Raw genomic sequence first — 25,341 nt, forward strand, 5'->3', positions numbered from 1 at the left:
CTGCATGAAGCAGCCGAACCGGTCCAGCGTAGATGGACCGACATGGTAGTACAGGATCTTGATGGAGAGACCTGAGTAGTAGCGCTCACCAGTAGCCCTCCGCTTACTGATGAGCTCTGGCTTTTACTGGACATGAATTGACAAAATGTCCAGCAGAACCGCAATAGAGGCAAAGGCGGTTGGTGATCCTCCGTTCCCTCTCTCTAGTCGAGATGCGAATACCTCCCAGCTGTATGGGCTCAGTCTCTGAGCCGGAGGGAGGAGATGGTTGCGATGCGGAGAGGGGGAACACCGTTAACGCGAGCTCTCTTCCACGAGCTCGGTGACGAAGATCTACCCGTCGTTCTATGCGGATGGCGAGTGCAATCAAAGAGTCCACACTGGAAGGAACCTCCCGGGAGAGAATCTCATCCTTAACCTCAGCGTGGAGTCCCTCCAGAAAACGAGCGAGCAGCGCCGGCTCGTTCCAGTCACTAGAGGCAGCAAGAGTGCGAAACTCTATAGAGTAATCCGTTATGGATCGATCACCTTGACATAGGGAAGCCAAGGCCCTAGAAGCCTCCCTACCAAAAACTGAACGATCAAAAACTCGTATCATCTCCTCTTTAAAGTTCAGATAATTGTTAGAACACTCAGCCCTTGCCTCCCAGATAGCTGTGCCCCACTCTCGAGCCCGACCAGTAAGGAGTGAAATGACGTAAGCAATCCGAGCTCTCTCTCTTGAGTATGTGTTGGGTTGGAGAGAGAACACAATATCACACTGGGTGAGAAAGGAATGGCACTCAGTGGGCTGCCCAAAATAACATGGTGGGTTATTAACCCTAGGTTCCGGAGACTCGGAAGACCAGGAAGTAGCTGGTGGCACGAGACAAAGACTCTGAAACTGTCCTGAGAGGTCGGAAACCTGAGCGGCCAGGGTCTCAATGGCATGACGAGCAGCAGACAATTCCTGCTCGTGTCTGCCGAGCACAGCTCCCTGGATCTCGACGGCAGTGTTACGAGAATCCGTAGTCGCTGGGTCCATTCTTGGTCGGATCCTTCTGTTATGCTGGTAAATGAGGACCCAAAAGCGACTTAGCGAAAACAGAGTCTTTATTCCAGTATATGGCAAAAGTAATAATCCTGGAAAAATCAAGAAGAAAACAAAACAGGAAAAAACTTAAATCCACTCGTAGTAACGAGGACAGACTGGAGACTCGACCATTGACTGCAGGTTGCTTCGGGAAGGCACCGACCGTAGCAGACTAAGACACCTGCTCACACGCAGCATCTGAAGGAGACAAAACACGACAGGGCGAGACAAGGACACAGCACAGCGAACATCATACAAGGATCCGACAAGGACAGAAGCGGAAAACAAGGGGAGAAATAGGGACTCTAATCAGAGGGCAAAATAGGGGACAGGTGTGAAAAGAGTAAATGAGTGAGTTAGGAGAATGAGGAACAGCTGGGAGCAGGAACGGAACGATAGAGAGAAGAGAGAGAGGGAGGGGGAGAGAGAGGGATAGAAAAAGGGAACGAACCTAATAAGACCAGCAGGGGGAAACGAACAGAAGGGAAAGCACAAGGACAAGACAATATATGACAAAACATGACACACTTAGGTTGGAGTCATTAAAACTTGTTTTTCAACCACTCCACAAATTTCTTGTTAACAAACTATAGTTTTGGCAAGTTGGTGAGGACATCTACTTTGTGCTTGACACAAGTAATTTTTCAAACAATTGTTTACAGACAGATTATTTCACTTATAATTCACTGTATCACAATTCCAGTGGGTCAGAAGTTTACATACACTAAGTTGACAGGCACAGTCAAATTCCAGAAAATGATGTCATGACTTTAGAAGCTTCTGATAGGCTAATTGACATCGTTTGAGTCAGTTGGAGGTGTACCTGTGGATGTATTTCAAGGCCTACCTTCAAACTCAGTGCCTCTTTGCTTGACATCATGGGAAAATCAAAAGAAATCAGCCAAGACTTCAGAAAAAAATAGACCTCCACAAGTCTGGTTCATCCTTTGGAGCAATTTCCAAATGCCTGAAGGTACCACGTTTATCTGTACAAACAATAGTACGCAAGTATAAACACCATGGGACCAAACAGCTGTCATACCGATCAGGAAGGAGACGCGTTCTGTCTCCTAGAGATGAACGTACTTTGGTGCAAAAATTGCAAATCAATCCCAGAACAACAGCAAAGCACCTTGTGAAGATGCTGGAGGAAACAGGTACAAAAGTGTCTATATCCACAGTAAAACGAGTCCTATATCAACATAATTTGAAAGACCGATCAGCAAGGAAGAAGCCACTGCTCCAAAACCTCCATAAAAAATCCAGACTACGGTTTTCAACTGCACATGGGGACAAATATCGTTAGTTTTGGATAAATGTCCTCTGGTCTGATGAAACAAAAATAGATCTGTTTGGCCATAATGACCATCGTTATGTTTGGAGGAAAAAGGGGGAGGCTTGTAAGCCGAAGAACACCATCCCAACAGTGAAGCACGGGGGTGGCCGCAACTTGTTTTGGGGTGCGTCGCTGCAGGAGAGAGTGGTGCACTTCACAAAAATGATGTGGATATATTTAAGCAACATCTGAAGACATCATTCAGGAAGTTAAAGATTGGTCACAAATGTGTCTTCCAAATCGACAATGACCCCAAGCATACTTCCAAAGCTGTGGCAAAATGGCTTAAGGACCACAAAGTCAAGGTATTGGAGTGGCCATCACAAAGCCTTGACCTGAAACCTATATAAAATGTGTGGGCAGAACTGAAAAATCATGTGCGAGCAAGGAGGCCTACAAACCTGACTCAGTTAGGAGGAATGGGCAAAAATTCACCCAACTTATTGTGGGAAGCATGTGGAAGGCTAGCCGAAACGTTTGACGCAAGTTAAACAATTTAAAGGCAATGCTAACAAATGCTCATTGAGTGTATGTAAACTTCTGACCCACTGGGAATGCGATGAAGTAAATAAAAGCTGAAATAAATCATTCTCTCTACTATTATTCTCACATTTCACATTCTTAAAATAAAGTGGGGATCCTAATTGACCAAAGACAGGGACTTTTTACTAGGATTAAATGTCAGTTGAGTTTAAATGTAAATTCCAACTTCAACTTTATATTGTCAGACAGGAGGAGAATAACCATCTTTCAAGGAAATTGTGGCCGTTTGAACCCAGCAAATATTATAGAATATAAACTATTATGTGTTATGTATAGTAGCCCATAGCCAACTCTTAGAGAAGATGATGAGAAAAGTTTACCAGTAACATTTTGCTTTAATTTGCACTTATACCTGTGTATTACTGTACTTACTACAATAACATCGTGATAACATATTGTTTTAGTAATGCTTTACAATCACGCAGGGATAGAGATGGAGTTCAATATAGAATCAATTGTAACTACAGTGTTATTACACTCCTATAAGAGTAACCTGATGCTTTATAATGTGCTTCTGGTTTACCTACCAGTAGGATATCAGGTATATTACTTGGGTTGATCCCTAATCCTACTTCATATGATATTAATTCTGTGGATTCCAGGAAAGCATCATGACTCGGCAGCATCACAGCTCAGCAACAATATCAGTAACTTGTCCTGTCTGTAATGTTTCAGGGTGCAGAGAAACCGGGTTTTGGTCCACTTGAATTGAAGGCAGTCAATTCCGAAAGTGATTTAAATAAAACATAAAAACATTGAACAATTTTTGAAATGTATACACTATATATACAAAAGTATGTGGACAACCCTTCAAATTAGTCAATTCGTGTATTTCAGCCACACCTGTTGCTGACAGATGTATCAAATCTAGCAGACAGCGATGCAATCCCCATAGACAAACATTGGCAGTAGAATGGCCTTACTGAAGAGCTCAGTGACTTTCAACGTGGCACAGTCACAGGATGCCACCTTTCCAACAAGTCAGTTTGTCAAATTTCTGCCCTGCTTGAGCTGCCTCGGTCAACTGTAATTGCTGTTATTGTGAAGAGGAAACATCTAGGAGCAACAACGGCTCAGCAGAAAAGTGGTACCCACACAAGCTCACAGAATGGGCCCTCCGAGTGCTAATGCGCTTAAAAATCGTCTGTCCTCGGTTGCAACAGTCACTACCGAGTTCCAAATTGCCTCTGGAAGCAACGTCAGCACAATAACTGTTCATCGGGAGCTTCATGAAATGAGTTTCCATGGCCGAGCAGCCGCACATAACCTAAGATCACCATGCGCATGAGTGGTGTATAGCCATTGGACTCTGGAGCAGTGGAAATGCGTTCTCTGGAGTGATGAATCACGCTTCACCATCTGGCAGTCTGACGGATGAATCTGGGTTTGGCGGATGCCAGGAGAACGCTACCTGCCTGAATGCATAGTGCCAACTGTAAAGTTTGTTTTTCATGGTTCGGGCTAGACCCCTTAAGTTCCAGTGAAGGGAAATCTTAAGGCTACAGCATACAATGACGTTCTAGACGATCCTGTGCTTCCAACTTTTTGGCAACAGTTTGGGGAGGGCCCTTTCCCATTTTAGTATGACAATGCCCCTGTGCACAAAGCGAGGTCCATACAGAAATGTTTTGTTGAGATTGGTGTGGAAGAACTTGACTGGCCTGCACAGAGCCCTGACCTCAACCACACCGAACACCTTTGGGATGAATTGGAATGCTGACTGCGATCCAGACCTTATCGCCCAACATCAGTGCCCGACCTCACTAATTATCTTGTGGCTGAATGGAAGCAAGTCCCCCGCAGCAATGTTCCAACATCTATTGGAAAGCCTTTCCAGAAGAGTGGAGGCCGTTATAGTAGCAAAGGGGGCACCAACTCCATATTGATGCCCATGATGTTCGACGAGCAGGTGTCCACCTACTTCTGGTCATGTAGTGTACCTTCTACTTTTCAGTTTATTGAGAAGTCATTGTAAATAGATGCCCTTTTTTCAATTATTGTATTGGAATGTCAGTTTACTTCCAGAATCGACTGACTTCCATTCAAATTGACCCCAACCCTGCAGGGAGCCTCATTGGCCAAGTTAGCTAGCTAGCTATATGTGCTGTTTTGGTATGGGGAGTATCCAGACTTTCACACAGTCCTAATGTGATTAAATAATGTGATGAAATGCCAGGGGGTACTGTATCTTTCAGTGCTGCGACAACCCGTGACTTGAAAAGCAGCAAATGCCAGTAAACTGGCTGTTGAATCTGTGCCCAAGTAGCCTATACGATTGTAACGTTGTCCACCCAGCTCAAGTCAATCACAACACAGAGAAGCTATTGCAACCGTAGGCCTAGTCTCTATGGTCACTTATATAACAATCATCATCTAGATTCTATTTAGGTGTATGCAAAATAAAATCATAAGACTTTGAGAAAGTCATAAACAATGTATGAAGGCATGGGATAAAACAATGGCAGTAACGCAACATAATAGCAGGCGCAATTTGAAGATGTATTTTTATGGGGGGGCCAGAGGGGGAACAAGCACCAGCCATGGGAACTCAGGAAACTGTATCACATAGTGTTGACAATTGGCTTGAACTATGATGTGTTTTATTGAAAAACTGTTTCAACTGTTAATTTGTATCTGCCCCTTAAATGTTAAAAAAAAAACGATTTGAAAATGCACACACGGAAAATATTCAAGTTAGATACATGTTAACTTAAGTGGTAACTCACTGGTATTGAATTTGATCAACCTTTGAAAGCAGTAGGGTAACTCACTTTAAAATGTATGTCAAACAAAAAACAATGATTGCAAAGTTAAACCATACAGCTAAATGCACAATTAATACTTTTAACAATTCCCACAGTGCAGATGCAAAGTTTGGTAACAGAATGACGGTTTGTGCTGATTGTGCTGTCGTTGCCCAAAGTTTTTTTTAAAGCCAATGATTTGTCTCTTTTCCTCTCTTTAGACTTGGTCCCATTGTCATTCAATGTCTAATAGTGCCATTCAAAAGCTTCCCTATGGATGAGCCTGGGAATGACTTCAATGGATCTTTTTGGAAGTGCGAGGCAGGGATGTAATGGATTGGTCCCATGGCTTGCGAGCTCCCTCTTCCCAGTATGTCCAGCTTTGGCAAGCCTCCCCCACTCTCCGGAGAAGGTAAACAACAGCTCCCATCACACAAGTCACTAAATCCTACCTAACCCAATGTCTGATCATAGCCAGTGGCCAAGTGCTATTCACTCTCTAAGATGTGCATGAACACATAAGGACTTACCCCTCAGGATGTACAGTAAATTCCCAATCTGGCCCTCATACCATCACGGTCACCTAATCATCCCCAGCTTACAATTGGCTCATTCATCCCCCCTCCTCTCTCCTGTAACTATTCCCCAGGTCATTGCTGTAAATGAGAATGTGTTTTCAGTCAACTTACCTGGTAAAACAAGGTATTGTATTGTATGATTAGTGTTCTCTATGGATATATATCATAACAGCAGTCTTAAACTTCTGGTCCAGGAGCCACATTTGTATATCCAATTCCCATTAGAGCATAACAACAGCTGGTGACTGCTCTCTCCCCAGTGGCAGGCTCTAACTCTCTGGCATGGGTCAAGCTCTTCAAAAAGCCTGGAGTTGTTGGTGGTAGTGGGGGTCTGGGGAAATCCTATCAGCCTGGGAGCATGTTGTCTCTGGCTCTAACCAAAGGCCTGCTGAACGAACCAGGCCAGAATAGCTGCTTCCTCAACAGTGCCGTACAGGTGAGTGCTAAAACTTGTCAATATGCAGGTTTATGCAATAGTGTAAACATAGCCTTCCGTAGGAAATAATCTAAGGGGCAAGATTACTACTAAAATTAAGATGTCCATGCTTTTATCTATGTAGGATTTAGTTCTACTTTTCATGTAGAACGTAATGTAGGGCTAAAACAGTCATAATATTTTATGTTACAGATGTTGTTGGATTAATACACATATACCTGTGATTTGAATATGATCAGTGCAATGCTGTCATTTCACCTGAACAGGTGTTATGGCAGTTGGACATTTTCAGGAGGAGTTTGAGACAGCTTCCTGGTCATTTTTGTCTAGGGGATGCCTGCATTTTTTGTGCTTTAAAGGTTTGTATATAATATCATCATCACAATACTGTACATCTTACACCTAGTTTAATTACTCATTCAAGAGATTCACAAGATGTCCAAGTTCACCGTACCACTCATAAAAAATGTAGAATAGTTATTTAGTTTCTATTTAAACAAAAATAGCCATTGATATTTGAAGATCTTTTAAACACACTGGTTGAATCAATATTGTTTCCACGTCATTTCAATGAAATAATGTTGAATCAACGTGGAATATACGTTGAATTGACGTCTGTGCCCAGTGGGCAGAGTTCCTGGACCTAGAATTCTGTCTAATCCTGGACTGCATTGACAATTCTTTTTAGTCCTGGACTGACCTGAATCTGGGTTCAGGAAACCAGCTCTTAGAGACCTGATCATGAAGGCAACTTACAGTACCCCCCTCCCCTCAATTCTCCACAACGCTTTTTCCCCCTGCAGAGTATTTTCAGCCAGTTCCAGGAAAGCCAAGAGCGAGCGTTGCCTTCGGATAGCCTGCGTCACGCCCTCGCAGAAACCTTTAAGGACGAGCAGCGTTTCCAACTTGGCCACATGGACGACGCTGCAGAGTGCTTTGTAAGTCAAGAACCGTAGCACTTTCTTTTTTAGCGATCAAGATGTCATATCAGCCTTTTTTATTGAACTTAAGCAGTTTCCCAAAACTCCCCGTTGGTACCCCTTAAATTTGCAAAATTCCAGTAACTTTCCCAAAAGTAATTTTGCAACCCTAACCCAGTACAAATACACCTGATTCATCTAGTCACTTAACCAGTTAAGTCAGCTGTGCTAGTTCTGGAATAAATCAAATAAGTGGAAACGGCTGGGAGTACTTTAAGGAGAGGTTTGGGAAACACTGAGCTAAAGGAACAGAAGCTAGGAGGTCAGAGGGTATTTTCTGCTTAGCACACACAAGGTTATACCTTTAACTGAGGTATTTGGGGATTCTCCTAGCGCTGTCCAATGGTACCATCTTACAGTAGCTGAAGACCATAATAACCCTATTAAACCAAAATGGAAGTCAGGAAGACGCCAGGGTAAGACAAGACTACATTTCTCATGTATAAATTTTGAGCATTTGATTTTGTCTTTCCATGACATTTCCAGGTGAAAGCATGTATAAAAATCTGTATTTTTTTTTAAACCTGAAGAATCAACAACAACATTTCAGGCTTCAAACATAAAGATATAAAACTGGAAGAATCAACAATCATCATGAAGTGGAATGACATTTATTGGATATTTCAAACTTTTTTAACAAATGAAAAACTGAAAAATTGGGCGTGCAAAATTATTCAGCCCCTTTACTTTCAGTGCAGCAAACTCTCCAGAAGTTCAGTGAGGATCTCTGAATGATCCAATGTTGACCTAAATGACTAATGATGATAAATACAATCCACCTGTGTGTAATCTAGTCTCCATATAAATGCACCTGCACTGTGATAGTCTCAGAGGTCCTTTAAAAGCGCAGAGAGCATCATGAAGAACAAAGAACACACCAGGCAGGTCCGAGATACTGCTGTGAAGAAGTTTAAGGCCGGATTTGGATACAAAAAGATTTCCCAAGCTTTAAACATCCCAAGGAGCACTGTGCAAGCGATAATATTGAAATGGAAGGAGTATCAGACCACTGCAAATCTACCAAGACCTGGCCGTCCCTCTAAACTTTCAGCTCATACAAGGAGAAGACTGATCAGAGATGCAGCCAAGAGGCCCATGATCACTCTGGATGAACTGCAGAGATCTACAGCTGAGGTGGAAGACTCTGTCCATAGGACAACAATCAGTCGTATATTGCACAAATCTGGCCTTTATGGAAGAGTGGCAAGAAGAAAGCCATTTCTTAAAGATATCCATAAAAAGTGTAGTTTAAAGTTTGCCACAAGCCACCTGGGAGACACACCAAACATGTGGAAGAAGGTGCTCTGGTCAGATGAAACCAAAATTGAACTTTTTGGCAACAATGCAAAACGTTATGTTTGGTGTAAAAGCAACACAGCTCATCACCCTGAACACACCAACCCCACTGTCAAACATGGTGGTGGCAGCATCATGGTTTGGGCCTGCTTTTCTTCAGCAGGGACAGGGAAGATGGTTAAAATTAATGGGGAGATGGATGGAGCCAAATACAGGACCATTCTGGAAGAAAACCTGATGGAGTCTGCAAAAGACCTGAGACTGGGACAGAGATTTGTCTTCCAATAAGACAATGATCCAAAACATAAAGCAAAATCTACAATGGAATGGTTAAAAAATAAACATATCCAGGTGTTAGACTGGCCAAGTCAAAGTCCAGACCTGAATCCAATCGAGAATCTGTGGAAAGAACTGAAAACTGCTGTTTTGCAAGGAGGAATGGGAAAAAAATGGGAAAAAATTTCAGTCTCTCGATGTGCAAAACTGATAGAGACATACCCTAAGCGACTTACAGCTGTAATCGCAGCAAAAGGTGGTGCTACAAAGTATTAACTTAAGGGGGCTGAATAATTTTGCACACCCAATTTTTCAGTTCTTGATTTGTTAAAAAAGTTTTAAATATCCGATAAATGTTGTTCCACTTCATGATTGTGTCCCACTTGTTGTTGATTCTTCACAAAAAATACAGTTCTATATCTTTATGTTTGAAGCCTGAAATGTGGCAAAAGGTCGCAAAGTTCAAGGGGGCCGAATACTTTCGCAAGGCACTGTATTTGTTAGGGAACCCCATTAGCTGCTGCAAAGGGGTATATATAACGCATACAACAATATTACAATGTACGTGTGTGGCGTGTGTGTGCTCGTGCCTGTGTGCATATACGTTTGTCTGTACATGTGTGTCTCTTCACACTACCCGCTGTTCCATAAAATGTTTTTTTTTTTAATCTGGTTTTTAAATTTGATTCTACTGCTTGCATCAGTTACCTGATGTGGAATAGAGTTCCATGTAGTCATGGCTTTATGTTGTACTGTGCACCTCCCAATCTGTTCTGGAATTGTGAAGAGACTTCTCGTGGGATATGCATCGGTGTCCGAGCTTTGTGCTAGTAGTTTAAACAACTCGGTGCATTCAGCTTGTCAACACCTCTTACAAAAATAAGTAGTGATGAAGTCAATCTTTCCCCCACTTTGAGCCAGGAGAGATTGACATGCATATCATTAATGTTAGCTCACCGTGTACATTTAAGGGCCAGCCGTGCTGCTCTGTTCTGAGCCAAAGTCCCTCTTTGTGGCACCTGACCACACGACTGAACAGTAGTCCAGGTGTGACAAAACTAGGGCCTGTAGGACCTGCCTTGTTGATAGTGTTGTTAAGATGGCAGAGCTGTGCTTTATTATAGACAGATGTGTGCCATTCAGAGGGTGAATGACAAAGACAAAAGATTAAAGTGCCTTTCAACGGGGTATGGTAGTAGGTGCCAGGCACACCGGTTTGAGTGCAACGCTGCTGAGTTTTTCCATGCTCAACACTTTGCTGTGTGTATCAAGAATGGTCCACCACCCAAAGGACATCCAGCCAACTTGACACAACTGTGGAAGCATTGGAGTCAACATGGACCATCATATCTGTGGAGTGCTTTCGACACCTTATAGTCCATGCTCCGACAAATTGAGGCATGGACTACATTTACATTTACATTTAAGTCATTTAGCAGACGCTCTTATCCAGAGCGACTTACAAATTGGTGCGGTGCATTCACCTTATGACATCCAGTGGAACAGCCACTTTACAATAGTGCATCTAAATATTTTAAGGGGGGGGGGTGAGAAGGATTACTTTATCCTATCCTAAGTATTCCTTAAAGAGGTGGGGTTTCAGGTGTCTCCGGAAGGTGGTGATTGACTCCGCTGTCCTGGCGTCGTGAGGGAGTTTGTTCCACCATTGGGGAGCCAGAGCAGCGAACAGTTTTGACTGGGCTGAGCGGGAACTGTACTTCCTCAGTGGTAGGGAGACGAGCAGGCCAGAGGTGGATGAACGCAGTGCCCTTATTTGGGTGTAGGGCCTGATCAGAGCCTGGAGGTACTGAGGTGCCGTTCCCCTCACAGCTCCGTAGGCAAGCACCATGGTCTTGTAGCGGATGCGAGCTTCAACTGGAAGCCAGTGGAGAGAGCGGAGGAGCGGGGTGACGTGAGAGAACTTGGGAAGGTTGAACACTAGACGGGCTGCGGCGTTCTGGATGAGTTGTAGGGGTTTAATGGCACAGGCAGGGAGCCCAGCCAACAGCGAGTTGCAGTAATCCAGACGGGAGATGACAAGTGCCTGGATTAGGACCTGCGCCGCTTCCTGTGTGAGGCAGGGTCGTACTCTGCGGATGTTGTAGAGCATGAACCTACAGGAACGGGCCACCGCCTTGATGTTAGTTGAGAACGACAGGGTGTTGTCCAGGATCACGCCAAGGTTCTTAGCGCTCTGGGAGGAGGACACAATGGAGTTGTCAACCGTGATGGCGAGATCATGGAACGGGCAGTCCTTCCCCGGGAGGAAGAGCAGCTCCGTCTTGCCGAAGTTCAGCTTGAGATGGTGATCCGTCATCCACACTGATATGTCTGCCAGACATGCAGAGATGCGATTCGCCACCTGGTCATCAGAAGGGGGAAAGGAGAAGATTAATTGTGTGTCGTCTGCATAGCAATGATAGGAGAGACCATGTGAGGTTATGACAGAGCCAAGTGACTTGGTGTATAGCGAGAATAGGAGAGGTCCTAGAACAGAGCCCTGGGGGACACCAGTGGTGAGAGCGCGTGGTGAGGAGACAGATTCTCGCCACACCACCTGGTAGGAGCGACCTGTCAGGTAGGACGCAATCCAAGCGTGGGCCGCGGAGATGCCCAACTCGGAGAGGGTGGAGAGGAGGATCTGATGGTTCACAGTATCGAAGGCAGCCGATAGGTCTAGAAGGATGAGAGCAGAGGAGAGAGAGTTAGCTTTAGCGGTGCGGAGCGCCTCCGTGATACAGAGAAGAGCAGTCTCAGTTGAATGACTAGTCTTGAAACCTGACTGATTTGGATCAAGGTCATTCTGAGAGAGATAGCGGGAGAGCTGACCAAGGACGGCACGTTCAAGAGTTTTGGAGAGAAAAGAAAGAAGGGATACTGGTCTGTAGTTGTTAACATCGGAGGGATCGAGTGTAGGTTTTTTCAGAAGGGGTGCAACTCTCGCTCTCTTGAAGACGGAAGGGACGTAGCCAGCGGTCAGGGATAAGTTGATGAGCGAGGTGAGGTAAGGGAGAAGGTCTCCGGAAATGGTCTGGAGAAGAGAGGAGGGGATAGGGTCGAGCGGGCAGGTTGTTGGGCGGCCGGCCGTCACAAGACGCGAGATTTCATCTGGAGAGAGAGGGGAGAAAGAGGTCAGAGCACAGGGTAGGGCAGTGTGAGCAGAACCAGCAGTGTCGTTTGACTTAGCAAACGAGGATCGGATGTCGTCGACCTACAAGTGCAACTCAATATTAGAAAGGTGTTCTTAACGTTTTGTACACTCAGTGTACACTGTTATGTTTCGGCTCACAGATATGTGTATCAGGATACTTTCGGCTACAGATGCTAAGGATGTAATGGAAAACAGTTACTTCAGATGTCTGACCTCACTTTGTTTCATTCTTGGTGCACAAGGAGAACATTCTGGAGAGGATTCACCTGCACATAGTTTCTGACACGGCGACTGAGGCCTGCACATCCAAGTCCTGCATTACCCACCAGAAGTTTGCCATGATACTTTATGAACAGGTAATGTGATTTATTTAATCCACTGTTGATTAGAAAGAGGGAAAAGGAGAGACATATAGACTAGTGGGTAACACTCTACTTAAGGGATACAGGTATAATGCATCATGATACGTTCATAATGCATTATAAGCCATCAGTATCTATGAAGTGTTTATAATGTGTTATCTTCTTATAATGAAACAGCCATGTTCAGCCATTTGATACATTTCCATATAAAAAGATGTACCATTTTATAAGTTAATCTCTAAAGCATTTCTAAGGACTTATACATGCTTGTAGCAAGTAATAATACACTATAACTGTATGCCCTAAGTAAAGTGTTACCCAATAGTGACATACTAACAACAAAAAGATTGTAAAACCAAGTCAATTCAATAGATCTTTATTGTCCCCATAGGGGAATTCTTGCGCCACCTAAGAAAGACATATACATGCATAAATAAAAGCATACATACAGCATAAATTCGATTTTGCCAAAATATATTTGACCCGAAAGCCAATACACATATCATCGGATTTCCAATTTCAACTTTCTGTTAGTTATTCTGTTATTTTAAATTGAAATGCAACTTTGATTTTCTCCCCCTGCAGTTTGTATGTCGTAGTTGTGGCGCCTCCTCGGACCCCCTTCCTTTCACAGAGCTAGTGCATTATGTCTCCACCACAGCCCTATGGTAAGTACTTCCTCTAAGAAACTTGACAAACAGAACTAAATCTTTGTTCTAAGCCAAAAGGGGATTTTCTGGTGAGATGGCGCTGAAGTGGATAGCTGCCGTCTTACGGGCTCCTGATATTGTGTTTTTTTTTTACGCTGATCTTAACTTATTTCCACCATCATTTCCTGTGACCGAAAACAGCTTCTGGACATCAGAACAGCCATCACTAACCTCAATTTAGATGAAGATTTCTACTTCAACGAGTCGGCAGTTCTGGACGTTATGTTACCCCGGACCAGGCCCTGATCCCCGGGACTCGAAAGAGGCGATTGTCCAATGTTTTGTTGGCGAACGTACAATCACTAGAGAACAAACTGGACGAGCTCCGTTCCAGACTCTCCTATCAACGGAACCTGAAGAACTGTAATATCCTATGTTTGTTGAAGTCGTGACTGAAGAACTTGGATAATATAAACCTTGCTGGCTTTTCCATGCATCGTCAAGAACGGACGGCAGCTTTGGGTAAGATGAGAGGGGGAGGGTTGTGTATGGAGTCAATTTCAATTGAATTCAAAATGAAATAAATTGTGAACATGAAAAATAAAGTTGAGAATGTAAACATTACATTTTCGAGAACGGGTGAAACAATGGATGTTGAAATCAAAAACCAAACAATTGAAAGCAAAATGTATAGAATTGTAAAGAAAAATAAGACATCAAAAGCAAAACCCTAAAACGTATCATTTTAAAGCGAGAGCAAAACTATATGACAAATGATTTAAAAATATATTTGAAAATGAATGCAAAAATAGTTTTCGATTAAACTTTCCCAGCAACCAATCCTATTGAATACATTTTACCTACGCTCTTGCCTGCATGTACTGCATGTACTGGAGTATTGTCATGCTGAAACAGGAAAGGGCTTTCCCTTTGCCACAAAATTGGAAGCACAGAATCGTCTGGAACAGGGCAAAGGGCGGCCCGGGCCCGCGACCTGATTCAATATGGCCCACGGAATAATGCTCAGATCACATAAAGAATTTGCGATAGTAAAGTTTTGAAAAACGTATTTGTTATTCAAATTAAAAGCCCAAATGAATACCCACCTTTGTGTAATGATTTAACTCCCACCGCTTGTAGGACATTTATTTTGAAGGCTCGTATAATTAACAACTGCACGAGGACAGACAGTGACTGACATTCTGACACACACGTCACAGTTACAAATAGTAGCTAGCTATAAATTGCCCAAAATGTGTTTTTCAAAGATTTTTTTAAAAAGAAGGAAAGTAGACAATGAATGAACACCTCCAACAAGAGTCAACAAAATATTTCTTTATTGAGGTATCAAGGGAAAGCTGTGTGCTTAGTGTGCAAAGAGAGCATCGCTGTCTTGAAAGACCACAATTTGTTCTGGCACTTCCAGACGAAGCAGGCAGAGAAATATAGGAATATGTCTTTTGAGCAGAGGGCAAGTGCATCGAAAGAGTTGCTTTCTCAGTTGCAAAAGCAGCAAGGATTTCACAAAACTGCATTCAGCAAACGACGTAATTGAGAGAACTAGCTACAGTATGTACCGTCTCACAAAATTTCCAAGCATAGCCATTTAGCCGAGGGTGAATTTATTAAATAATGTTTAATTGACTCTGCAGCAATACTTTGCCCCGACAAAAAAGAGTTGTTTGAAAATGTTTCTCTGTCAAGACGATATGGCGTGTTGAGGACATCACAAAGAATATGGAACAACAGTTGCAGGGGTATGAATTGGCACCTATTTCTCCTTTGCCGTGGTTGAGAGCAATTGATATTCTTATGAGGCATAACCCTAGACTTTTAAATTACAGAGGAGCTTGCTTCAGTGCAGTCAATGAAGAGCACAAACACAGGGAAATATTTTTTGGAGGAGGTTAATAAGTGTGGCAAAGCCGGGACTGAGTTTTGAAAAGTTTTCCAGTGTGACCACTGATAGGTGCCCAAACCTGACAGGGAAAAACTTTGGCGTTTTGAAAAGGATACAAGATCAAGTAGCGGAGCTGAACCCAGATCAGAAAATGATTTTCCTGCATTGCATTATTCATCAGGAGGTGCTCTGTAAATGTGTTCTGAAAATGAGCCATGTTGTGGATACAGTCACTAAGGTGGATACAGTCACTAAACTTCAGAAGAGCAAAATCGTTAAACCACAGGCAGTTCTTGTCACTGTTGGAAGAGACAGTCGGATCATGCAGATCTCCCCTACAACACAAACCTGAGATGGCTGAGTTTGGGGAAGATGCTTAAAGGGTGTGGGACCTGAAGTTTTTGCAAATGAAAGGAAAATATGTGGATATCCCTCAACTGCAAGATAAAAATGGTGGGCTGATTTTGCCTGTCACCGTGGACATTGTGGCCATCATGAACAAAATGAATTCCAAACTACAAGCGAAGGCCCTTATTTTCACATCAGATGTATCAAAGCCTTCAAGCGAAAATTAGTCATCCCAACCCGCCAAATAGAAGCCAACAATCTCACCCACCTTCCGACACTACTAGTCTGTTCCCTATCAGATGACCAGCGGGAGAAGAATACATCACTGCTGTGTGCTTTGAACAGTGAGTTATCTTGTCGTTTTGAGGATTTCAAAGTGTTGGAAAATGACATGCAGTTGGTTTCCTCTCCTTTCATCTCCAATGTGGATAACGCTCCCACTGACATACAACTTGAGCTTATCGATTTTCAGTCTGATGCAGTGATTAGAGAACTATTCAAAACAATGTGACTGACGAGGTTATATGCATATCTCGATGAAAACAAAACTCCAAAGATTAGGAGTCATGCTCAGAAGATGTAAGTACTGTTTGGATCAACTCATGTATGTGTACAGACATTTTTAGTGATGAAGTATAAGTCAAAACTGTAATACCTTATGCTTCACGGAGTCATGGCTGAACAACGACACTATCAACATACAGCAGGCTGGTTATACGCCACATCGGCAGGAGAGAACAGCGGCATCCGGTTAGACAAGGGTGCGGCAGACTATGTATTTTTGTAAATAACAGCCGGTGCACAATATCTAAGGAAGTATCGAGCTGTTGCTCGAGGTAGAGTATCTCATGATAATCTATAGACCACACTATCTACCTAGAGAGTTTATCTGTATTTTTTGTAGCTGTTTACAAACCACCACAGTCAGAAGATGGCACTAAGCCACCATTGAATGAGCTGTATTCCGCCAAAAGCAAATAAGAAAACGCTCACCCAGAGGTGGTGCTCCTAGTAGCCGGGGACTTTAATGCAGGGAAACTTATATCAGTTTTACCAAATTTCTATCAGCATGTTAAATGTGCAACCAGAAGAAAAAACTCTAGACCACCTTTACTCCACACACAGAGATACATACAAAGCTCTCCTTCACCTTCCATTTGGCAAATCTGACCATAATTCTATCCTCCGGATTCCTGCTTACAAGCAAAAATTAAAGCAGGAAGCACCAGTGACTAGATCAATAAAAAAGTGGTCAGATGAAGCAGATGCTAAGCTACAGGACTGTGTTGCTAGCACAGACTGGAATATGTTAATGGTTTCCTCCGATGGCATTGAGTACACCACATCAGTCATTGGCTTCATCAATAAGTGCAACGATGACATCATCCCCACAGTGACCGTACATACATACCCCAACCAGAAGCCATGGTTTACAGGCAACATCCGCACTGAGCTAAAGGCTAGAGCTTCCGCTTTCAAGGAGCGGGACTCTAACCTGGAAGCTTATAAGAAATCCCGCTATGCCCTCCGATGAACCATCATACAGGCAAAGTGTCAATACAGGACCAAGATCGAATTGTACTACACCGGCTCTGACGCTCGTCGGATGTGGCAGGGCTTGAAAACCCTAACTGACTACAATGTGAAGCACAGCCGAGAGCTGCCAAGTGACATGAGCCTACCAGACGAGCTAAACTACTTCTATGCTTGCTTCGAGGCAAATAACACTGAAATGTTCATGAGAGCACCAGCTGTTCGGGAAGACTGTGTGATGACGCTCTCCGCAGTCGATGTGAGTAAGACCTATAAACAGGTCAATGGACAGATTACAAGGACGTGTACTGCAAGCATGCGCTGACCAACTAGCAAGTGTTTTCACTGACATTTTCAACCTCTCTCTGTCCGAGTCTGTAATACTAAGCAGATCACCATAGTGCCTGTGTCCAAGAACACTAAGGTAACCTGCCTAAATGACTACCAACCCTTAGTACTCACGTATGTAGCCATGAAGTGCTTTGAAAGGTTGGTCATGGCTCACATCAACACCATTATCCCAGAAACCCTAGACTCACTCTAATTTGCATACCACCCCAACAGATTCACAGATGATGCAATCTCAATTGCACTCCACACTGCCCTTTCCCACCTGGACAAAAGGAACACCTATGTGAGAATGCTATTCATTCAGACTACAGCTCAGCGTAAAAATTGTCAAAGACTCCAGCCACGCTAGTCATATAGACTGCTTTCTCTGCTACTGCACGGCAAGTGGTACCGGAGCGCCAAGTCTAGGTCCAAGAGGCTGCTAAACAGCTTCTACCCCCAAGCCATAAGACTCCTGAACACCTAATGAAATGGCTACCCAGACTATTTGCGTTGCAACCCCCCGGCCCCTCTCTCTTTTACACCGCTGCCTCTCTGTGTTGTTATCACGTGTTCATAGTCACTTTAATAACTGTCTACATGTACATATTACCTCAACTAACCGGTGCCCCTGCACATTGACTCTGTACCGGTACCCCCTGTATATAGTCTCGCTATTGTTATTTTACCACTGCTCTTTAATTACTTGTTACTTTTATTTCTTATTCTTATCCATATTTTTTAAAACTGCATTGTTGGTTAGGGGCTCATAAGTAAGCATTTCACTGTAAGGTCTACTACACCTGTTGTATTCGGCGCATGTGACTAATAACGATGTGATGTCAAGGGACAGATCATCTCTTACTGACTCTCACCTCTCAGCAATTCTGCGCATTGCGACGTCAGAAACTGCTCTAGTCAATGCCCATCAGGGACTTCACTCTTCACTCCTCACACTGATTGAGTAATTTAAATGTAATGTTGAGCTCTCTCTCTCTCTCTTGTGTTATTGTGCAACCCGTTAACAAGAGTTCTATCCGTGGTGCTGAATGCACAGTGTACTTTTCCCTCCGTGTAGTTCATTGCATGTTTAATAATGAAAATACCTACCAAAAGGAGAGCATGTATGTGATTTATTTATGGTTTATTATTATTATTATTATTATTTATTAAAGTTAAATAAGTTAAATAAGTAGTATATCTGGACGTGATTTACAGTAGATATATCTGTCAACACAGTCATATATATATACACATGATGTATAATTCTGTAAAATGATTCTGGTCTGCAATGATATATTCTAATGTGGCCCTCCATAGAAAATAATTACCCAGGCCAGGTCTAGAATGTCATTGTATGAAATAAGGGGCCTAGCCCGAACCATGAAAAACATCCACAAGCATTATTCCTTCTCCACCAAACTTTACAATTGACACAGTGCATTGGGGCAGGTAGCGTTCTCCTGGCATCCGCCAAAACCAGATTTGTCATTTGGAATGCCAGATGGTGAAGCATTGCTCCAGAGAACACATTTCCAATGCTCCAGAGTCCAATGGCGGCGAGCTATACTGTAACGGGATTCTTCCGTCGAAGGAGAGGAGGACCAAAATGCAGCATGGTTGAAATTCATGTTTGTTTTTAATAAGAAAACTATACATGCATAAACTACAAAAACAACAAACGTGTCAACCCGAAACAGTCCCGTGTGGCACAAACACTGACAGAGGAGACAATCACCCACAAAACCCAACACCAAACAGGCTACCTAAATATGGATCACAATCAGAGACAATGACTAACACCTGCCTCTGATTGAGAACCATATCAGGCCAAACACAGAAACAGACAAACTAGACACACAACATAGAATGCCCACTCAGATCACACCCTGACCAAACAAAACATAGAAACATACAAAGCAAACTATGGTCAGGGTGTGACATATACACCATTCTAGCCGACACTTGACATTGCGCATAGTGATCTTAGGCTGCTCGACCATGGGAACCCATTTCATGAAGCTCCCGGCGAACAGTTCTTGAGCATCCGTTGCTTCCAGAGGCAGTTTGGAACTTGGTAGCTATGTGCTTCAGTAATCGGCGGTCCCGTTCTGTGAGCTTGTGTGATCTAACAATGCGGCTGAGCCATTGTTGCTCCTAGACTTTTCCACTTCACAATAACAGCACCTACAGTTGAACGGGGCAGCTCTAGCAGGGTAGAAATTTGACTAAGTGACTTGCTGGAAAGGTGACATCCTATGACGGTACCATGTTGAAAGTCACTAAGCTCTTCAGTAAGACTAGTACTGACAATGTTTGTCTATGGAGATTGCATGGCAGTGTGCTCGACTTTCTACGCCTGTCAGCAACAGGTGTGGCTGAAATAGCCGAATCCAGTAATTTGAAGAGGTGTTCACATACTTTTGTATATATAGTGCATCTACTTAAATTACCTCATACCCCATGCACATCGACAGCCTCAATTTGTCAGGGCATGGACAACAAGGTGTCGAAAGCGGTCCACAGGGATGCTGGCCCATGTTGACTCCAATGTATCCCACAATTGTGTCAAGTTGCATGGATATCCTTTGGTTGGTGGACCATTCTTGATACAGACGGGACACTGTTGAGTGTGGAACACCCAGCAGCATTTCAGTTCTTGACACACTCAAACAGATGTGCCTGGCAACTACTACCATACCTCGTTCAAAGGCACTTAAATATTTTGTCTTGCCCATTCTCCATCTGAATGGCACACATACACAATCCATGTCTCAATTTCCTCATGGCTTAAAAATCATTACTTAACCTGTCCTCCCCTTCATCTACACTGATTGAAGTGGATTTAACTTCGTATGGCTGCAGGGGCAGTAGCTTGGATGAAAGGTGCCCAGAGTTGCCCAGAGTAAATGGCCTGCTCCTCAGTCTCAGTTGCTAATATATGCATATCATTATTAGTATTGCATAGAAAACACTCTGAAGTTTCTAAAACTGTTTGAATGATGTCTGTGAGTATAACAGAACTCATATGGCAGGCAAAAACCTGAGAAGAAATCAAAACAGCAAGTGACAAATCTGAGGTTGGTCGATTTTCAACCCAGCCTCTATTGAACTCACAGTGGGATATGGATGAAGTTGCACTTCCTAGGGCTTCCACTAGATGTCAACCGTTTTTAGAAACTTGAATGAGGCTTCTACCGTGTTGTGGGCTTGAATAAGAGCTGAATGAGTCAGGTTACTGGCAGAGAGCCATTTCCTGATCATGCGCATTCCATATGATATCGACCTGCGTTCCATTGCTTCTCTAGACACAAAGGAATTCTCCGGTTGGAACTTCATTGAAGATTTATGATGACAACACCCTACAAATTGATTCTGTACTTAGTTTGAAGTGTTTCTTTGACCTGTAATATAACTTTTTGAAGTTTTTGTCCGAAGTTATACGGGACCTGCGCGAGCGTTTGGATATGTGTACCTAACGCGCTAACAAAAGTAGCTACTTGGACATAAATAATGGACATTATCAAACAAATCAAGCATTTATTGTGGAACTAGGTGTAACGGCGTTCGTCTGTTGAATGAAGAGAGTCAGACCGAAATGCAGCGTGTAGGTTACTCATGACTTTAATGAAAGTATCGCGGTACATGAAATAACTGAACTAAATACAAAAACAACAGAACGGAACGTGAAACTAATTACAGCCTATCTGGTGACTACAACACAGAGACAGGAACAAACACCCACAAAATACAAAGCGAAAGTCATGCTGCCTAAATACGGTTCCCAATCAGAGCCAACGATAAGCACCTGACTCCAATTGAGAATCGCCTCAGGCAGCCAAGCCTATACAACACCCCTAATTAGCCGCGATCCCAAATAATACAAACCCCAATACGAAAAACAACATATAAACCCATGTCACACCCTGGCCTACCCAAATATATAACAAAAACACAAAATACAATGACCAAGGCGTGACAGAACCCCCCCCCCCCCCCCTAGGTGCGGACTCCCGGACGCACCTCAAGAGCATAGGGAGGGTCCGGGTGGGCGTCTGTCCATGGTGGCGGTTCTGGCTCGGGACGTGGACCCCACTCCATTAATGTAATAGTTCCTCCCCTTTGCGTCCTGGGGTAATCCACCCTCGCCGCCGACCATGGCCTAATAGTCCTCACCCAGATCCCCAAATAACTGAGGAGCAGCTCGTGACAGAGGGGCAGCTCGGGACAGAGGGGCAGCTCGGGACAGAGGGGCATCTCAGGACAGAGGGGCATCTCAAGACAGAGGGGCATCTCAGGACAGAGGGGCATCTCAGGACAGAGGGGCAGCTCGGGACAGAAGGGCAGCCCGGGACAGAGGGGCAGCCCGGAACAGAGGGGCAGCCCGGGACTGAGGGGCAGCCCGGGACAGAGGGGCAGCTCGGGACAGAGGGGCAGCTCGGGACAGAGGGGCAGCTCGGGACCGAAGCAGCCCGGGACTGAGGGGAAGCCCGGTACTGAGGGGAAGCCCGGTACTGAGGGGAAGCCCAGTACTGAGAGGAAGCCCAGTACTGAGAGGAAGCCCAGTACTGAGAGGAAGCTCAGGCAGGTAGTAGGCTCCGGTAAATCCTGGCTGGCTGGCGGAACTGGAAGAGTCAGGTTGTCTGGCAGATCTGGAAGAGACTGGTTGTCTGGCGGCGCTGGGTAGACTGGCGGCGCTGGGCAGACTGGCGGCGCTGGGCAGACTGGCGGCGCTGGCGGCGCTGGGCAGACTGGCGGCGCTGGGCAGACTGGGAGCACTGGCGGCGCTGGGCAGACTGGGAGCACTGGCGGCGCTGGGCAGACTGGGAGCACTGGCGGAGCTGGGCTGACTGGCGGCGCTGGGCAGACGGGAGACTCCGGCAGCGCAGGAGAGGAGAAAGGCTCTGGCTGCGCTAAACAGGCGAGGCGCACTGGAGGCCTGGTGCGTGGTGCTGGAACTGGTGGTACTGGATCGAGGACACACACAGGAAGCCTGGTGCGGGGAGCTGCTACCGGAGGACTGGTGTGTAGAGGTGGCTCTGGATAGACCGGACCGTGCAGGCGCACTGGAGCTCTTGAGCACCGAGCCTGCCCAAGCTTACCTGGCTCGATGCCCACTCTAGCCCGGCCAATAGGAAGGGCTGGTATGTGCCGCACCTGGCTCTGCACCCGCACTGGAAACACTGTGCGCTCCATAGCATAACACGGTGCCTGCCCGGTCTCTCTAGCCCAACGGTGAGCACAGGGAGTTTGCGCAGGTCTCCTACCTGGCATAACTATTCTCCCTTCTAGCCCCCCCCAATAATTTTTTTGGGCTGCTTTTCCGGCTTCCAACCGCGTCGCCGTGCTGCCTCCTCATACCTGCGCCTCTCCGCTTTATCCGCTTCTATTTCTTCCTTGGGACGGCGATATTCTCCAGGCTGAGCCCAGGGTCCTTTACCATCTAATTCCTCCTCCCATGTCCAATTCTCCAAGTGGTGCAGCCTCTCCCACTGCAACTGCTCTTCACGATTAACAGGGAGAGTAGGCTCAGGTCTGACTCCTGACTCAGCCACTCTCTCTCTGCGCTCTCCCCTAATAAATATTTGGGGGTTACTTTCGGTATTCGCTCTGCGTCGCCGTGTTTTCCTTTTCGTCTCCATTCGTCTATAGCCCTCTTCGCATTGCTGTAGGGAATCCCAGGCGGGCTCCTGCACTCTCTCCGGGTCGGCCGCCCACCTGTCGATTTCTTCCCACGTCGTATAATCCATGCCTCTACCGTCCATAACGTCCTCCTTTAGATCCTGCCAGTTTACACACTGCTCGGTCTGTGAGTGGTGGGTGTTTCTGTAACGGCGTTCGTCTGTTGAATGAAGAGAGTCAGACCGAAATGCAGCGTGTAGGTTACTCATGACTTTAATGAAAGTATCGCGGTACATGAAATAACTGAACTAAATACAAAAACAACAGAACGGAACGTGAAACTAATTACTGGTGACTACAACACAGAGACAGGAACAAACACCCACAAAATACAAAGCGAAAGTCAGGCTGCCTAAATACGGTTCCCAATCAGAGACAACGATAAGCACCTGACTCCAATTGAGAATCGCCTCAGGCAGCCAAGCCTATACAACACCCCTAATTAGCCGCGATCCCAAATACTACACACCCCAATACGAAAAACAACATATAAACCCATGTCACACCCTGGCCTACCCAAACATATAACAAAAACACAAAATACAATGACCAAGGCGTGACACTAGGATTCCTGGGAGTGCATTCTGATGAAGATCATCAAAGGTAAGGGAATATTTATAATGTGATTTCTGGTTTCTGTTAACTCCAACATGGCGGAAAATTGTATTTATTTTCTGAGCGACGTCTCAGATTTTTGCATGGTTTGCTTTTTCCGTAAAGACATCGGTTACATTAAGGAGAGGTATATCTATAATTCCATGTGTATAACTTGTACTATCATCTACATTTGTGATGAGTATTTCTGTTCAATCGATGTGGCTATGCAAAATCACTGGATGTTTTTGGAACTAGTGAACGTAACGAGCCATTGTAAACTCAGATTGTTTTTTTTACATATGAACTTTATCAAACAAAACATACATGTATTGTGTAACATGAAGTCCTATGAGTGTCATCTGATGACAATCATCAAAGGTTAGTGATTCATTTTATCTCTATTTGTGCTTTTTGTGACTCCTCTCTTTGGCTGGAAAAATGGCAGAGTTTCTTTGGCTTGGTGGTGACCTAACATAATCATTTGTGGTGCTTTCGCTGTAAAGCCTATTTGAAATCGGTGTCACACTCTGACCATTATTTGAGTTGTTTGTTTCTATGTTTTGTTTGGTCAGGGTGTGATATGAGAGGGCATTCTATGTTGCATGTCTAGTTAGTCTGTTTCTATGTGTTTTGGCCTGATATGGTTCTCAATCAGTGGCAGGTGTTTGTCGTTGTCTCAGATTGGGAACCATATTTAGGTAGCCTGTTTTGTATTGTGGTTCGTGGGTTATTGTCTATGTGATGTTACATGTTAGCACTCAGTTTTGATAGCGGTCACGTTCGTTTTGTTATTTTGTTTGTTTAGTGTACTTCATGTTTTTTCGTCATTCATTAAAAGTATTCACACCACGCTGCGCTTTGGTCTCCTCACTACGACGATCGTGACAATCGGACACTATGGTGGGATTAACAACAAGATGACCTTTAAAACGGTATAAGATACATGTATGTTTGAGGAATTTTAATTATGAGATTTCTGTTGTTTTGAATTTGGCGCCCTGCACTTTCACTGGCTGTTGTCATATTATCCCGTTAACAGGATTGCAGCTGTCGTGTCTTTACTATCATTAACTGAAGAATGATAGTTACTACTGAAGACTGTAGTTAGTTACTACGCGATCAACTGATTAATCACGTAACTAATTAACTAGGAAGTCAGGGCACCAAGGTAAAATATTCAGATTACAAAGTTATAATTTCCTAAAATAACTTTTCAGATATTTTATCTGATCAATTAGTCTTCGAATTAATTAATTATTTACTTTACCTTTACCTCACGTTAGTCTCATTCCAAACGTCGTAAATTGTTGGTATATTGATTTATTACTAACTAAGTAATTCACAGAAATGCATAAACAAACAAACAAGGTAAATGTAATGATAGGAATGGGCTAAACCGGCATGGCGGCTTGTTAGACCAAAGGGGAAGTGGGGGTCGACTAAGAAGTCACTACAGAGTCATAATTATAACGATTGAAATGCTAATCGTTTACACACGAACGCTCACTCATTTGGGAACAACTGCAA

General features: G+C 44.2%; 1 protein-coding gene across 1 annotated transcript in view; it reads left to right on the forward strand.

Moving 5' to 3' along the window:
• The window catches only part of LOC124001838 (inactive ubiquitin carboxyl-terminal hydrolase 53-like), a 62,582-nt gene that overhangs the window by 5,432 nt on the left and 31,809 nt on the right, over nucleotides 1–25,341 (forward strand). Inside the window, exons 2-7 of the mRNA XM_046308958.1 lie at nucleotides 5,917–6,107; nucleotides 6,534–6,709; nucleotides 6,976–7,068; nucleotides 7,513–7,647; nucleotides 12,655–12,768; nucleotides 13,360–13,442. Of these exons, the coding sequence (XP_046164914.1) occupies nucleotides 6,041–6,107; nucleotides 6,534–6,709; nucleotides 6,976–7,068; nucleotides 7,513–7,647; nucleotides 12,655–12,768; nucleotides 13,360–13,442 (668 nt within the window). The 5' untranslated portion in view covers nucleotides 5,917–6,040. The remainder of the gene's footprint in view (nucleotides 1–5,916; nucleotides 6,108–6,533; nucleotides 6,710–6,975; nucleotides 7,069–7,512; nucleotides 7,648–12,654; nucleotides 12,769–13,359; nucleotides 13,443–25,341) is intronic.

The sequence above is a fragment of the Oncorhynchus gorbuscha genome, linkage group LG17 (genome assembly GCF_021184085.1).
Source record: "Oncorhynchus gorbuscha isolate QuinsamMale2020 ecotype Even-year linkage group LG17, OgorEven_v1.0, whole genome shotgun sequence".
Taxonomy (NCBI): Eukaryota; Metazoa; Chordata; class Actinopteri; order Salmoniformes; family Salmonidae; genus Oncorhynchus; species Oncorhynchus gorbuscha.